The 14,232-nt window shown below is 41.1% G+C and overlaps 1 protein-coding gene across 1 annotated transcript in view; it reads left to right on the top strand.

Moving 5' to 3' along the window:
* Positions 1-14,232, top strand: part of Specc1l (sperm antigen with calponin homology and coiled-coil domains 1 like) — a 112,307-nt gene that overhangs the window by 52,822 nt on the left and 45,253 nt on the right. The window contains exons 7-10 of the mRNA XM_059281650.1: positions 651-826; positions 4,344-4,507; positions 5,879-5,970; positions 9,391-9,481. Of these exons, the coding sequence (XP_059137633.1) occupies positions 651-826; positions 4,344-4,507; positions 5,879-5,970; positions 9,391-9,481 (523 nt within the window). The remainder of the gene's footprint in view (positions 1-650; positions 827-4,343; positions 4,508-5,878; positions 5,971-9,390; positions 9,482-14,232) is intronic.

The following is a 14,232-nucleotide window of genomic DNA, read 5'->3' as shown; positions in this document are numbered from 1 at the left end:
TTTTTCCTGCTAGTTTTTGATGTTAGGGTATTTATAGTTTTTCACAGTATGGCTCACATACCATTTATACACCCTTACATATCACTTATATACTTTCACATACCATTCATATACCCTTACATACCATTTATGTACCTTCATATACCACTTATATACTTTCACATACCACTTACATACCTTCACATACCCTTCATATATCTTCACATACCCTTTATATACCTTCACATACCCTTTATATATCTTCACATACCCTTTATATATCTTCACATACCCTTTATATACCTTCACAAGAGTTCCAGAGATAAAGCTCTAAATTTTTGATGATATTTGTTTTCATAAGACTTGGCTTTGAAACTTGATGAAGAAGGGAAGTCTAACATTTTTCCTCATTAATATTTATTGAGCACTCTGAATACTTGATAGCTCAGTGGGAAGACCAGATGGCACATCTTTCCTTCATTAGGTACAAGTTCACTGATAAGAGCTGCTTTGTCTGTTAAAAGTAGATAACAACAGCAACTCTTGGGATTAAAAGAAAAGTCACCGTTCAAGAATGTGACTTGCTAGGGCAAACTAATCATCAACAAATTTTACTGCTTTAAATCTGCATTGCTCTCCTTTGGAAGTGAAAAGTTAATTTTTGACTGTAGGAAGAATCTGCGGAATGGCGGCAGTTTCAGGCTGATCTCCAGACGGCGGTGGTCATCGCAAATGACATCAAATCCGAAGCCCAAGAAGAGATTGGTGACCTAAAGCGGCGGTTACACGAGGCTCAAGAGAAAAATGAGAAACTCACAAAAGAATTGGAGGAAATAAAGTCACGCAAGTATGTTCTGAGACTCCAACTGTGTGTTTCAGTAAAGAACAGTTAAGCCTCATTTTAGTGATGCGCCACAAGTGCTATTTTTGTCCCGACGCTCACAGTCCAGCACTCTTATTTCTCTTTAGACTGTAGGTCTGGAAGTAGACAGAATCGGCTTCCATCTGACCCTACCCCTTAGAAGATATGTGATCTCAGTTAACAATCCTGCCTTCCCTGTGCCTGGGTTCACTCCCTCTAACATGAAGGCAATATGAGGTGCTCTGTAGTGTTGTAATGAGTAAATGAACTGATGCTTGCAAAGGGATTGGCCAGTGAACGTGAGTGACTGGTTTTGGGAAAACAACTGATAGATACAGTGTAAGTTTCTTCCCATCACTCATTTGCAGAATTTCCGTTTTTCAATGACCTCCAAAATAGTACCCTCCACATCTAACACATACATCGTTGGAAACCCATAAAAATGACCATAGGAGGTGATACCTGTGATATGCTGAGACTCCATCTGAGTGGCGGAGAGAATTTATGTGTTTGATGTTATTATTAAGAATTTGATTTTACTTCACTTTGAATAATTCTTAATTAGGTATAGGGAAAAGCAGTATTTCTTTGAAAGGCTTTTATTTAATTACTGCTTACTCCTACTGTGTTGCTGTGTTATCCATTGGCATCCTTAGGTAGAATTTGGAATGAGGCCTAATGAATCCCCACTGGTATAAAGCTGGCATTACTCTTTATATTATACTCTGTATATTATTAAATAAATAGCTTAGCAGAAATGTCTCATTTGATAGTTAACCCTGAGTGACTGAAGTTGGTTCTGTCTGTCCATCCATCCATCGTGCTGGGGATAAACTCAGGGCCTTACACATGCCAGGCAAGTACTTTCTCACCAGGCCCTAAAATTCAGTTCTTGAAGGATCATTCCATTGGATCCTGAATGTAAACTAGTCTTTATATTTCAAAGAAATGCCTGCTAATAGAGGCAGCATCTTAGGGCTGGAGAGGTAGCTAAGTGGTTAGGAGTACTTCTGCTCTTCCCAGAGGATCTGAGTTTGCGTCCAGCACCCTTGTCAGGTGACTCAAGACTACTTGTAACTCCAGTTCTAGGGGACATGTTGTTCTCTTGTGGCCTCTGTGTGCGGCCCCCCCCCCCCCCCCCCCCGCACACACGCACTATTAAAAAAAGGGGCAGCATCTTACACAGCAGTGCTTGTCAGAGTGATCCTGCCAGGACCCCTTGCACTTAGTCATCAGAGTAATACCAACAGGTTGTTGACTATTTTCACTGTGCTGATTTTTGCATTGAGAGTGAAGAGCAAATGTCAACTTGACGAACCAAGGCCTTATATCAAATTACACTTGTTGTCACAATCTCATTACAATACATAATAACAATCTTTTAAGTGGAAAACTACCTAAATGAAACAAAACATGGGCTTCACTTAAGAATACCTTTCTTCAAGGGGAAAAGTATTACTTTTACCAAATCTCAGTCTTGGAGTGCCCTATTTTCAACCTTTCGTGTGACAAAATGGGAAGTATGAGCGGGCACTTCCCCTTAAAACTGTGTTTCCTGGTGTGAGGTTGCCTTGAGGTGAACACTGACAGTTTCAGTCTGAGCTTTGTTCTTCTCATGGAATGGCATTTGTATTTGAGAACGACTGGGAGAGAAACTCGCTAATAAACTCTGACATTTGACTGCAAGTTCCTTGATAACGATTAGGAGCCTGTCCCATCAAGGAAAAAAATCTGATGGTATTTGTTGTTGATGAAATGTAGATATTCAAGGGAGCATTAGAATTTTGGAAAAACGTATCTGCCATTGCAAGATGAAAATTTAAAAAGTTCTTTAATTACAGTTATTTATTTTGTGTGTGCTCCATTCCGTACATGTGGAAATGAGGAGGCAACTTGTGGAAGCTGATTTTCTCCTCCTACCATGTGTATTCTGAGCATCAAACTCAGGGTGTCAGGCTTGGTCGTAAGCACCTTTACCTGCTGCACCATCTCACTGCCCTAAAGTTTTTTGATGCTGTCGTTAGTAATAGCAAATATGACTTAAGTGTACTGTATGATTAAAGGCATTTGAAAAACCCGTATAATGCCAGTATTTTTTTTATGATCAATATATGATGTTACAGAATCAGATGGGTACAAGATTCTTTCAAAGTATTTAATAGACCAGTGGATTTTAGCGGACAGGGTAGGAGAAGTTTATGTTCATGGCTTCATTTTCTGCATGGTAGCTACCTTTCATCTTCTCAGAGTGCTGGTTCTCAGACAGAGCTTCGTTCATGCTCCACAGGTGCTTTAGTACTGCACCATGTCTCCAGTCTGCAGCTAAGTGTTCCCCCCGGGGTACTGCCGATTTAACCTGGGGCCTTTTGCATGTTTAGGCAGGGGCTCCGGGCTAAGTTACTTGCCTAGCCTAGCAAAAATTTAGTAACTACCCATTGATGCATTTTAGTGTATATCATAGAATAGCTATAATTATCTGAATAGGTTATTAAAATAGTCTTCCTTATTCCAAATACACATTTGTTTGAGATCTGCATTTTTTTATATCTCAATAGATTGAATACAGAAGAAATGATAATATAGTTGCCTTCTAAGCACTTAAATACATATTTCATTTCTATTTATTTATTTTGAGACAAGGCCTGTGTAATCCTGGCTATAGCTCACTATATATAGTTCAGGCTGGCTTTGAACTCACAGAGATCCCCCTGCTTCTGCCTCCTGAGTGCTGGGATTAAAGGCATGTACCACCACACTTGGCTAAATACATATTTTTAAAAATGTAATACATTGTTACTTTCTTAGCAATTTTTTGAATTTGGAAAATAAAATTCTTTATAAAATATTCTTAGATTTTTATTTACTTATCTATTTTTTTTTTTTTTTTTTGGTATAGCCTTTGCTGGTCTAGAACTCCGTATGTAGACCAGACTAGCCTAGAACTCACAGAGCTGAATAAAATATTTTGTGGTCTTCATTAATTTAATGAGCTTTTCCAGTCCTTTGCAGGGATTCTCTTTGAAGACTGTGGCAGTTTTGCCTTGTTCCTAGGGAGCTGGAGCTTTTGGTTCCGTTCCTTTGTATGCCCCTATGTGAGCACAGTGCATCAGCTGGAAACAGCTGCTCGTGAATTCCCAGGTGCCTGAGAAGGCCTGCATCTTCCTGGCAGCACAGAGCCAGAGATTCCCAGTTGAGCCAGGCTGCGGCCAGGCTGCCTCCCGATTTCCTGCTAATTGATTACTGGTGTCCTCACCTGACACTTAATGAAAATGGAACTGATGGCTATTTAACCTGCTTAGGATAACCTGATAGGAGCATTTCAGTATCATTTCCTGCTGTTTACCAGGCAAAGAATATTAGGTCAGGCAATTGCTGTGCTCAACTGGTACAATTTAAAAAAACAAAAAACAAACCCTAATACCTTTTACTGCTTTTCAGTCAGTAATTTAAAAATGTGTATTTTTTTTCATACATGCAAATGCCTTATTTCACTGTTTTTTAGGCAAGAGGAGGAGCGAGGCCGGGTCTACAACTACATGAACGCTGTGGAAAGAGATCTGGCAGCCTTGCGGCAAGGGATGGGACTGAGTAGAAGGTCCTCAACTTCTTCAGAGCCCACTCCTACAGTAAAAACCCTCATCAAGTCTTTTGACAGTGCATCTCAAGGTAATTCGGTTACTTCCTTGTCTGTGGTTCCCAAGGCTTGTGCTTCTGTCCCCTTGACTTACCCTCCTGATCTAGTTTGGTGTTCTGTATCACTTCACTCTCAGTGCATGTAGTGTGCAGTATCGTGTAGTGTCATGAGTTAAGGCAAGTTTTACAGGCCTTTGAAATGTACTCTGCTTTAGAGATCCTGGTCTCAGCTGCACACTCTACTTCTCATGCTGAGCAGTATCTTTTCTCCCTAAATGGATCACACTCATTCCTGTGATTTCTCGTATCTTCTTTATGTGCAGACTTCTGGAGACACAACTCTAACTCCTAACCTTCCTCCGAATTTCTCAATTCTGTATACCAAGTACCTCATTGACATTGACACTTGAGCATCTCTAGGCATCCTGTGTTCAGACCAGACCGCATTTTCCAGCTTCATCATTCCCAAAACCTAGTGCAAGCACAGTTTTCCTCAGTCATTGGAACCAGAAACCTAGGACTCTACTTAACCCTTTTCCTCACTGTCTGACTTCCAACGTGGACTCCTTTGTTTTGTTCCCTGTCTTCACTTTTAGGGACATAGACTTTAGTTCAAGCCAGTAAACTTCTACTCTCCTTGCCATTGAGAGAGTTTTCTTATTTAAAATGCTGTAGTTATCTTATAATTGGAATGGAGTTCAGATCAAGGTTCTGTAACTGCTGGGCTGCTCTTCTTTTACTTTGTACAGCCCAACAACACTGCACTTCAGGGTCAGAAACAAGCTAGGCTCCTGATGAGGTAGCTCTCACAGCACTAACCCTGCAGACATCTGCTGTCTTATGTGTTGGTGTGCCTTTGTATTGTTTATTGAGACAGGGTCCTGCTGGGCAGCCCAGGTTGACCAGAATAGTCGCTAAGTAGCTCAGTCTGGTCTCAACTTGTTATCCTTCTGCCTCAGCCTCTGAAGTACTGAGATTACAGGTGTTCACTGCCATGTCTGCCTCTTACTCTGTTTCTTAAAACTACGTAATGATGCTGGGGATGGAACCCGGAGCCTCATGCGTGCTACAAGTGCTCTACCACTGAGCTATGCCCCATCCCTCTTGTTTTCTTTCTTTAGATTTCATTGATTGATGGAGTATTTTAGCCATGTGATTAAATAGCAAAAATGAAGTACTGGCTGGCCCAGAAAGCAAACCATTCGTCTGGTAGGAGAAGAAATACCTGTGTCATAGGCTCTGCCTGTGAGTATTCAGCATAGGCTAGGCATTGTCCACAGCATATAGTTTGCAGGGAATTAGGAGCATTGGCTAATAGGAGAATTCTTCCATGGAGATGATAGGAGACTACCCTTGCACCATGATGGGTTTAATCATTAACTTTCTCATTTGCTATTTTTGTAGTACCAAATGCTGCTGCAGCTGCAATTCCTCGAACTCCTCTGAGTCCAAGTCCCATGAAAACCCCTCCTGCAGCTGCTGTTTCCCCCATGCAGGTGAGTGCCTGAGATCACTGAAGGCTCAGAAAGGTTAAATTTGCATGGTAGATCCTCTTTTTCAGCCATGCACATGTCTCAAGTGGGCGAATGGGCTGCTTCAGAAGAGTTATTTGTTAAGATTAGCTTGGTAAATTACCATGAGTATCCTTAATCGAGGCAAATTATAAATTGTTATGCTGTTCTGGCAAACATTGATTCTGAGTATGTAGCTGGCATATTTTATCTTGCTGTCTAGCAGATCACTTCAAAACTTACAAACTTGATGGATGGAGAGATGGCCGAGCACTTAGGAGAGCTTACTGCTCTTGCGGAGGACCCAGGTTCAGACCCCAGCACACATGTGAGACAGCTCACAGTAGCCTGGAACTGCAGCTCCAGGGGTAGTTCTGACACCCTTTCCTGGGTCTCCTTGGATACCTGAGCTCAAGTCTACATATTGCTCACTTGCAAATACACAACCCAGAATTAAATGTGGATCTACATAGGCATGAATTGAGAGAAGAGTTGTTCATGGTCGCAGTCGAGCTCAAGGATCTGACATTGCTGATCCATTGTAAATGACTTTCAGAGTTGCTGTTCTTTGCCATTGTTAGAGTGCAGCCAGAAGCAAGGCAAAAGGCTGTTTTCTGTGGAGCTCAGACCTTCTTGTTATGCCCTTTGCCCGGACACTTTCAGAGTGTGGCTGGAGTGAAATACTTTAACATGGGTGAGCGTAGCCAAAGGAAAGATGACCCCTGAACTAGTAGTGTTCTGTGATAAGGATAGCTGTGACTACCGTTCACCCTAAAATGGGGCTGGGGCATTTTCTTTTTGAGTTCTATATTGGGTTAATGATTGGCCCTATAATTTATGAGTGGACTTTTAAAGTCTAGGATAAGTGCAGTTTCTCAGCCAGTGGCTTTGCTTTTTCATGTTTATGTAAGATGTGTCTTAATTTAAAAGGAAGGCAAGGAAACTCCATGTTTTGCCTGCAGCTTTAATGTGTTTTTGATGTTCTCTATTAATCAGGCTTTTAAAAGAAAACCTGAAGGTACCAAGCAGGATACCAAGTAAATCAAACCTCAAATAGACAGAGTAAGACGAAGCTTCTCTAGCATCTATCTGTTGTGTTTCATGTCTAAGACATCATTTTGTAACATCTTTTTGAAGATAGGAGGATTAAAAATATCTGTAGCTAGAAACAAAACTCATTTATAATGCTCTTTAATACATGGTTAGTCTGTCCAGTGTCTCTCAAGCCTAGCTGCACAGAAAACTACATGAAGAGTTTAGAAACAGATTCCTAGACGTCATCTTTGTGACTAGAATCACTGGGACAGCACCAAGGTTGGGTGTGTTAGTTTCTTAAAAACTCTATGGGCAGGAATACTTCTTGCGATGTGGAATAGTAGGAGTTGTCACAAACAAATGGAAAGCTGGACAAAATGTAGGGAACATTGTTTTCAGACATTGCACCACTGTGGTCCCTGACAAAAATACCAACAGATGAGGGAAGTCCTACTGTGGCTCACATTGTTTTTCCGGAGGCAGTTTCTAGTTGGTGGTTTAGGAACCAACTTAGAACAGAGAAGGACAAACCAGTTAGATCTGAGGATACAAATCAACATTCAAGGAAAATGAGACCCATTATGTTTCACTGAAGAGAGATCAGAAAGTGGAAAGAGTCCTGGGGTAGATTAGCTGATTTTCAGCACAAATGTCAGGATTATTTAGTATGAGGATAGGAATAGTCTACATAGGATTCTGATTAACTAGATATGTATATTACATACTGTCAGGTTTATTTAGTATGAGGGTAGGTATAGATTCGGAGTATGACATACTGAAGTTGACCAGTAGACCCAAATGATAACAATATATATATATAAAGCTTATGGACAGAAACATTAGTGAAAATCTTTGTGTTCTTGAGCATGCAAAGGCTTCTTATTTAGGACACAAAAATAACATGAGTCATAAAAGCAACTGATACATGGGCATCAGGATTTTTAAAGTTTGACCCTAAAGTATAAAAGCAAAGGTATACTATATATAGGAGATTATATTAAAAATATTTACTTGTCTTAGAGAAGTATGCAATAACTTGAAGACAACATATAGTAAAGGGCAAACAATTTATATGTAAGCATATGAGAAGGTGTTCAGCATCATTAGTCATCAGGGAAATGGAAATGAAATTAACAGTAAGGTGTCAGTCCATATCATGGCCAAAATTAATGGTTAACAGTGTAAAGATGTAGAAAGCCGGGCCTTTTGCATAGGTCTTTTGGGAGAGTGAAATAAGTAGTTAGAAATTACCTAGGTTTTAAAAAAAAATATGGCTGGGGTTGGGGTGTGGAGGCAGAGGCAGGTGAATCTATGTGAGTTTGAGGGCAGTCAAGTCTACATAGCAAGTTCCAGGACAGCCAGGACTATATAGTGAGATCTTGTCTTTAGGGGTGTGTGTGTGTATGTGTTTGTAAAGCTGGAGAAAAGCCAAGGAAATGCAAGTATAAGGAAGACGTGTGGGCGACCTGTTACGTATATTATGGATTAAAGTAATAGTGGTGGGTATTTCAGGCTGCTGTATATGCCTTCATCAGGGGATAAGGAAACACCTAATACTGCTGTTGGCAGGGGTGCTGAGTTAAAGACCACCAGCCATACCAGGGCAATTATCAAATTATCAAGTGGGAGACAGGGTTGAGGTCTGTTTGGAACCAGGACAAGAAAAACCAATAAAACCACAATAGAAACACATCCATATTTCGGTTTGGAACCTAATTTTGTGTTCAGCACACTGTCATATGGTAGTTCAAGCATTCTCTTTAAACAGAACAATAAAATTGTATTCAGAGTGCCAGAGGCTGTCTGGGTCAGTGGTATGCATAACTATAAAGGGCCCAAAGAAGCATCCTTGTGGAGAGGAAGTGTCCTGTGTCTTGACTGTGTCAGTATTCTAGTTGTGATGTTTTAATATAGAATTATAAGGAAACCAAGTGAAGAGGATGCTGGCTTTTAAGACTGCATAGGAATATATATTTTCCTTATAATGAGTTTATTTACTTTTAAAAATGATTTATTTTTATTTTATATGTGTTTTGCTTGCATGTTTGTCTGTGTGGGGGTGTCAGATCCCCTGGAACTGGAGTTGCAGACAGTTGTGAGCTCCCATGTGGATTCGAGGAATTGAATCCAGGTCCTCTGGAAGAGCAGCCAGTGTTCTTAACTACTGAGCCATCTCTTCAGCCCCCAAGTTTATTTTTTTTTAAGAGTACTGATCACCCATTATATGTGTGTGTCTATTATGTGTTTACATCCTCACTATAGCAGAACAAAGGAATTATGCATTGTTTGTAACTAAATATCTACTCTCTGAAGCATTTGTTTTCTCTGTGAGTTTCAATACTAGATTTGACATAACTGCTTTTATTTCAGAGACATTCCATAAGTGGACCAATCTCAGCATCCAAACCTCTGACAGCCCTATCAGATAAGAGATCAAACTATGGAGAAATTCCTGTACAAGGTACAGCTAACATGTCCTTAACATTTCACTTTTTTGTTAATTTTTAGATTCTTTGGCTAATTAGCTTATTGTGTTGGTGCTGACATTATGCTTGACAACCTGGTGTATGTCTTTATCAAAAGTTTTTACTAATATGTCTTAACCGCAAGTAGGGAAATAAGTTATTAGTAAATAAAGCTTTCATGACAAATGTATTTTTTTCTTTTGTTCTGAGACAAAGTCTTAGCCTTGAGCTGAGTTCTGGGTCTTCCTGCCTGATATCTAGAGTGTAGTGTTATAAGTGTGTGCCACCTTCCAGGCTGATGCCTTTTAAATTATAATAATAATACAGAGTGCATGTCACTGCAGGGCACTGTTTCACAGTTCTTCACAGAAAGTGTATTACTTTCACCCCCATTTTACAGACATAAAAAAAAGTTAAGACCCAACAACATGCTTTTAAAAACCCACACTTTAATATATAGGCACAGATAAAAGCAAAACAAAGGAAAAGGTTTACCATGCAAAGCCAAATATGGCAGCACATGCCTGTGATCCTAGTACTCAGGTAGGCAAGGCGGGAAGACTGAGTTCTAGGCAAGCCTGGGCTACCCAGTCAGACCCTATTTCAGTGTGTCTGTAAGTTTAGACTGTTCAGTGTTAATGTGCTTGCTGCTGTGTCTGAGCTGAAGCCTGCCATCCTGACAGGTGTTCTCCACTTGCCTCGTCCTGTTCTTTCCCCTGCTTTCTCTTGAGTCCGTTCACCATTTTTTTACTGCTCTACTCTAGGTCCTCTGTTAACATCCAGTTTTTAACTTGAAAATTTTTGTTGGGACTTGAAAGATGACTCAGTGATGAAGAACACTTGCTGTTCTTGCAGAGGACGTGGGATTGGTCCCTAACTAGTTCCAGGGCACCCAGAACACTCTTCTGGCTTCTGTGGGCTCACATGCAGTTGTAAATTCGTGCATGCAGGCAAAAACCACATACTCATAAATAAAAATAAATCTTTTAAAAACTTATTGGTTATTACAAGGTTTGTCAACCTTGGCTCTATTGATATTTTGGGCTATGTAGATCTTGGTTTTTAGGGGTTGTGAAGGGTAGGGTGTTCAACAGTGTCCGTGACCTCCGCACACTGAAGGGTAAGCACCCACTAAGATAGTAGTAGTACTCACATAATCCCTCTGGGCAGCAAAATGTTTTTTGGTTGAGGGAATCTTGGAGCATGACTTTCACAGTTTTTCTTACTTTTTCTGATTTCTGTGGATAGGTGGAAAGTATAAGAAAATAAACTAGGAGAGCCTAGCTGATACTCCCCTTTTTTTTTTTTAACCATTCCCATTAGATACTTAATAGGTTAATTATGTTTTAAATGCCCTGTCAGATAGCTAAAAATCAGTACCATATCTGAAACTGATCTTTTTTATTTTCTTTCTTTAAAAAAATTATCTTCTGTCTTGGAGTAGAGGGCTGGATATATTGGTGTTTTTCCTTGCCCCTTTTAAAAAAAAAAAAAATTTTCCTTATCTAGCCCAGCGTGGCTTCAGACATTCAGATGATCTTGTGTGTGTGTGTGTGTGTGTGTGTGTATGTGACAGACTGCTTATGGAGGTCAGAGGTCAGCCAGCTCTTTGGAATTTGGTTCTCTTTCCTCCTTCCGTGTAGTTTCTGGGGATGGAACTTAAGTGTGGTCAGGCTTGTATGACAGAGCCCTTTACCACTGAAACATCTTGCCAGTCATGGTCTCAGATTTTTAATCCCCCTGTGTCAGCCTCCTGTGTGTTAGGATTATAGGTATAATCACATGCCCAGCCTTTTATCTTCGTATTTTTCTAGTTCTCTGTTGAAAGTTGAACATCTGTGAAAAGACCGATTTCTTTTTTTCTTTCATGCCTTTGGATGAGCACTTGCCTTGCACTAGGTTTTTGTTCTGGGAGTGTGAGTTCTCTACACAGGAGCTAGACGGCACTGGGGACTTACTGCTGTGGTGGTCGTCTCCATCTAGAACGGCTTCCACCTCTTCAGGTTGTGCTTGGAGTTGAAAGCAAGAGCTGGTTTTCCAGAATCCCTTTCGAAAACAACTTTTTCAATGAATTCTTTGAAAGTGTCGTACAGTTTAGGTTCACCATATTCAACTCCAGCTCTTCCCCTAACTTCCTCCAGGACCCCCCCCCTCCCACCTTCAGCTTCACACATTCTCCTCCTTTGTTTGAAATTTAATAACCATCACCTCGAGTTTGTCCTGTCCATGCACTGCTGGGTCTGTGGCCACCCACTGGAGCATGGTTGATGTACCAGGAGCGACACCCTTAAAAACTTGGCTCCCTCCATCTTCATCGCCCCTCTCTGGTTTTCTTTTTTGAGACAAGGTCTCATAATAGCCCAGGATGACCTGGAAGTCACCATGCATCTGAGGACTTAAATTCTTCATCCTCTCTGCTTCCTAGGTGCTAGGGTCATTGGAGTGTGCTAGTGTGTCGGGCTGATAGAACCTCTGTTGGCTCCCCCTGCCAACAGGAGGAAGTCCAGACTCCTTGAATGAGTTTGCCTGTCTTTCTCTCCTGTGGAGCCTCCTCACCTGCTCCTTTTCCCTTTGCACTTTCAGCATTGCTGGTCTGCTGGGCGTTAAGCCAGGAGTATATTCCCTTCTGCGTTTTCTTTTTCCTGTGTAAAAACTATTACTTATCGTTCTGATTTCAACCTCACTGTTACTGAAATGAGTAAGCTCAGTGTTTTTACAAAGGAACACATGAACAAAATGAAAGTAATTTAGCAAGGCACTTTCTCTGTTTTCAGAAGGGTCATCAGAACTTAAACAGGTCTAGTGAATGCTTCCACCAGAATAGCTTGTCTTTTATCTGTGCTATAGGTGGCATCTCGTCCCATTGGTGGGAGGTCAGCTTCACAATTTGATGCGATCGGTTAATGAGGATGCAAAAGAGGGGCAAGGGTTCTTGTTGGACTAATTATTTTTGATAGAAAAAGTTCCTCACAATTCTCTCCCTTTCTTATACAATTTCTTTTTATCACCCACGTCCCTTCTGAAAAGGTCAACCTAACTGCTCCTATGGAATTGGGGCAATGACCGATCTGGCTTCTTCTAGCTGGATGGGTTAATTGGGCATGGCAATCAGGGTCTACCCTTCCAGGAGCAGTCTAAAAGGCCCTATGGGCACATTAGTAGTTAGTTTTATTTCTGTAGCAGCCAGGTATAGGGAGAAATGAAGTCATTGATTGGTGCCTGGACAAGGTGTGCGGAGAGCTAAACAGAGTTATTGGCAGCACGAGTCCTCAGCCGCAAACCAGGAGAAGCCAGAACGGAGGAGCGTTTTCAGATGTTCAACTTAAAGTGTTTCGGTGCGCTCACAGGAGCATCCATCAGTTGGGCTCCTCTTCCTTTTCCTTTGGCCTCTAAGGCTGCTCTCCGGAGCACCGAATCCAGAGTTTGTTTGCAGGTACTTTGATAACCTTGCAGGTACTTTGATAATGGCTAGTCATAGTGTGAGGTCCTTCCATCATGGCTCCTAGTGAGGGAGAGTGAGAAATTTAACTGTAACTTTATTTTTAGGTCGAAACAGTAGTGGGCCTGTCTTGTAGGTAGGCAGGTACTGCAGTGTTGAATTGAGCCAAGGTCTGAAATCTTATATCTGAGTAGCATTTTTCTTATCAAGAGGGAAATCACTGCTGAAATATTGTTGTCTAAATAAAGCTCATATGGATTTCAGTTTAATATCTAGTGAGTGCAGTGCCTTGAACTGTTAAACATACTAGTCGTTTTAGTTTCTGGTTATTCTTTTCTGTTGGGTGTTTAAGATTATAGTGTGTGTGTGTGTGTGTGTGTGTGTGTGTGTGTGTGTGTGTGTGTGTGTGTGTGTTTGTAGGGCAGTTGGGGGTTCTGGTCCTCAGGGATCACTTGGGTTTTGGAGGAGACCTTCCTTTTGTTCCATCCTCAGAGGCCTTGCATGACTGTGACTTCACTTGGAATTATAGAGAAAAGCATTTCTATGTTTACCCCTTCTCTTTGTAGACTATACACGTGTACATACTGTTGAACTATGGGGCTTTGTACATTCCCAGGTAAACCTTATAAAAAACACAAGACAGTCTTTATACAGCACATAGATCGATCTACCATAACTGTGCTGTTTGTTTTGGATGAGCATAAGTAGCAGGTAGAAACACCTGATACATAATAAAGCATCATTAAGTTGATTATTTGTATCATCCAGAAGAATCCAGCTAAGGAAGCCCTGTTAAAGCTGTGACACTGGAGTTAAAAGAACTTAGGAAGACATAGTACCAGCCTGTTCTGTTTCTTTGGCCTCTCCATATACCTGTACTGGGAAAGTAAAAACAAATGCCAGGATTCCCAGGGCTCCATGGAGCAAAAACAGAATCAAAAAACTATCATGGATGCTCAAGAAAAGAAAGAATACTCTGTTTTGGTTAGAGAAAAGCAGCCTTGAAAACTCTGGGCAGAAAGAGCAGGCATTACGAGCCGGCATGGCCTGTATCTCCAGCCTTCCACTCAAACAGGCTGATCTCTTTGTCACCAGCTGTTGTAGCTGCCGGTCCTCGGCAGCTTGTCGAGCACCTGGCTATCCATCCATCGGGTCCTGGTTGGGATTTGTGCTCTCCCTAGTTCTCCTTAGGCGGTTGCAAATTCCCATGACCTTTCTGAGTCTAGTCATTTTGATATCAGTTCTCTTTGACAGTTGGCTAGCATTGGAAGCACATGGCTGGGAAAACACTTAATCCCATCTGGACAT

This window comes from Peromyscus eremicus, chromosome 16_21 (genome assembly GCF_949786415.1).
Source record: "Peromyscus eremicus chromosome 16_21, PerEre_H2_v1, whole genome shotgun sequence".
NCBI classification, from domain to species: Eukaryota; Metazoa; Chordata; class Mammalia; order Rodentia; family Cricetidae; genus Peromyscus; species Peromyscus eremicus.
Note: the sequence above shows the minus strand (reverse complement) of the source record. Positions and strands in the feature narration are given on the sequence as shown.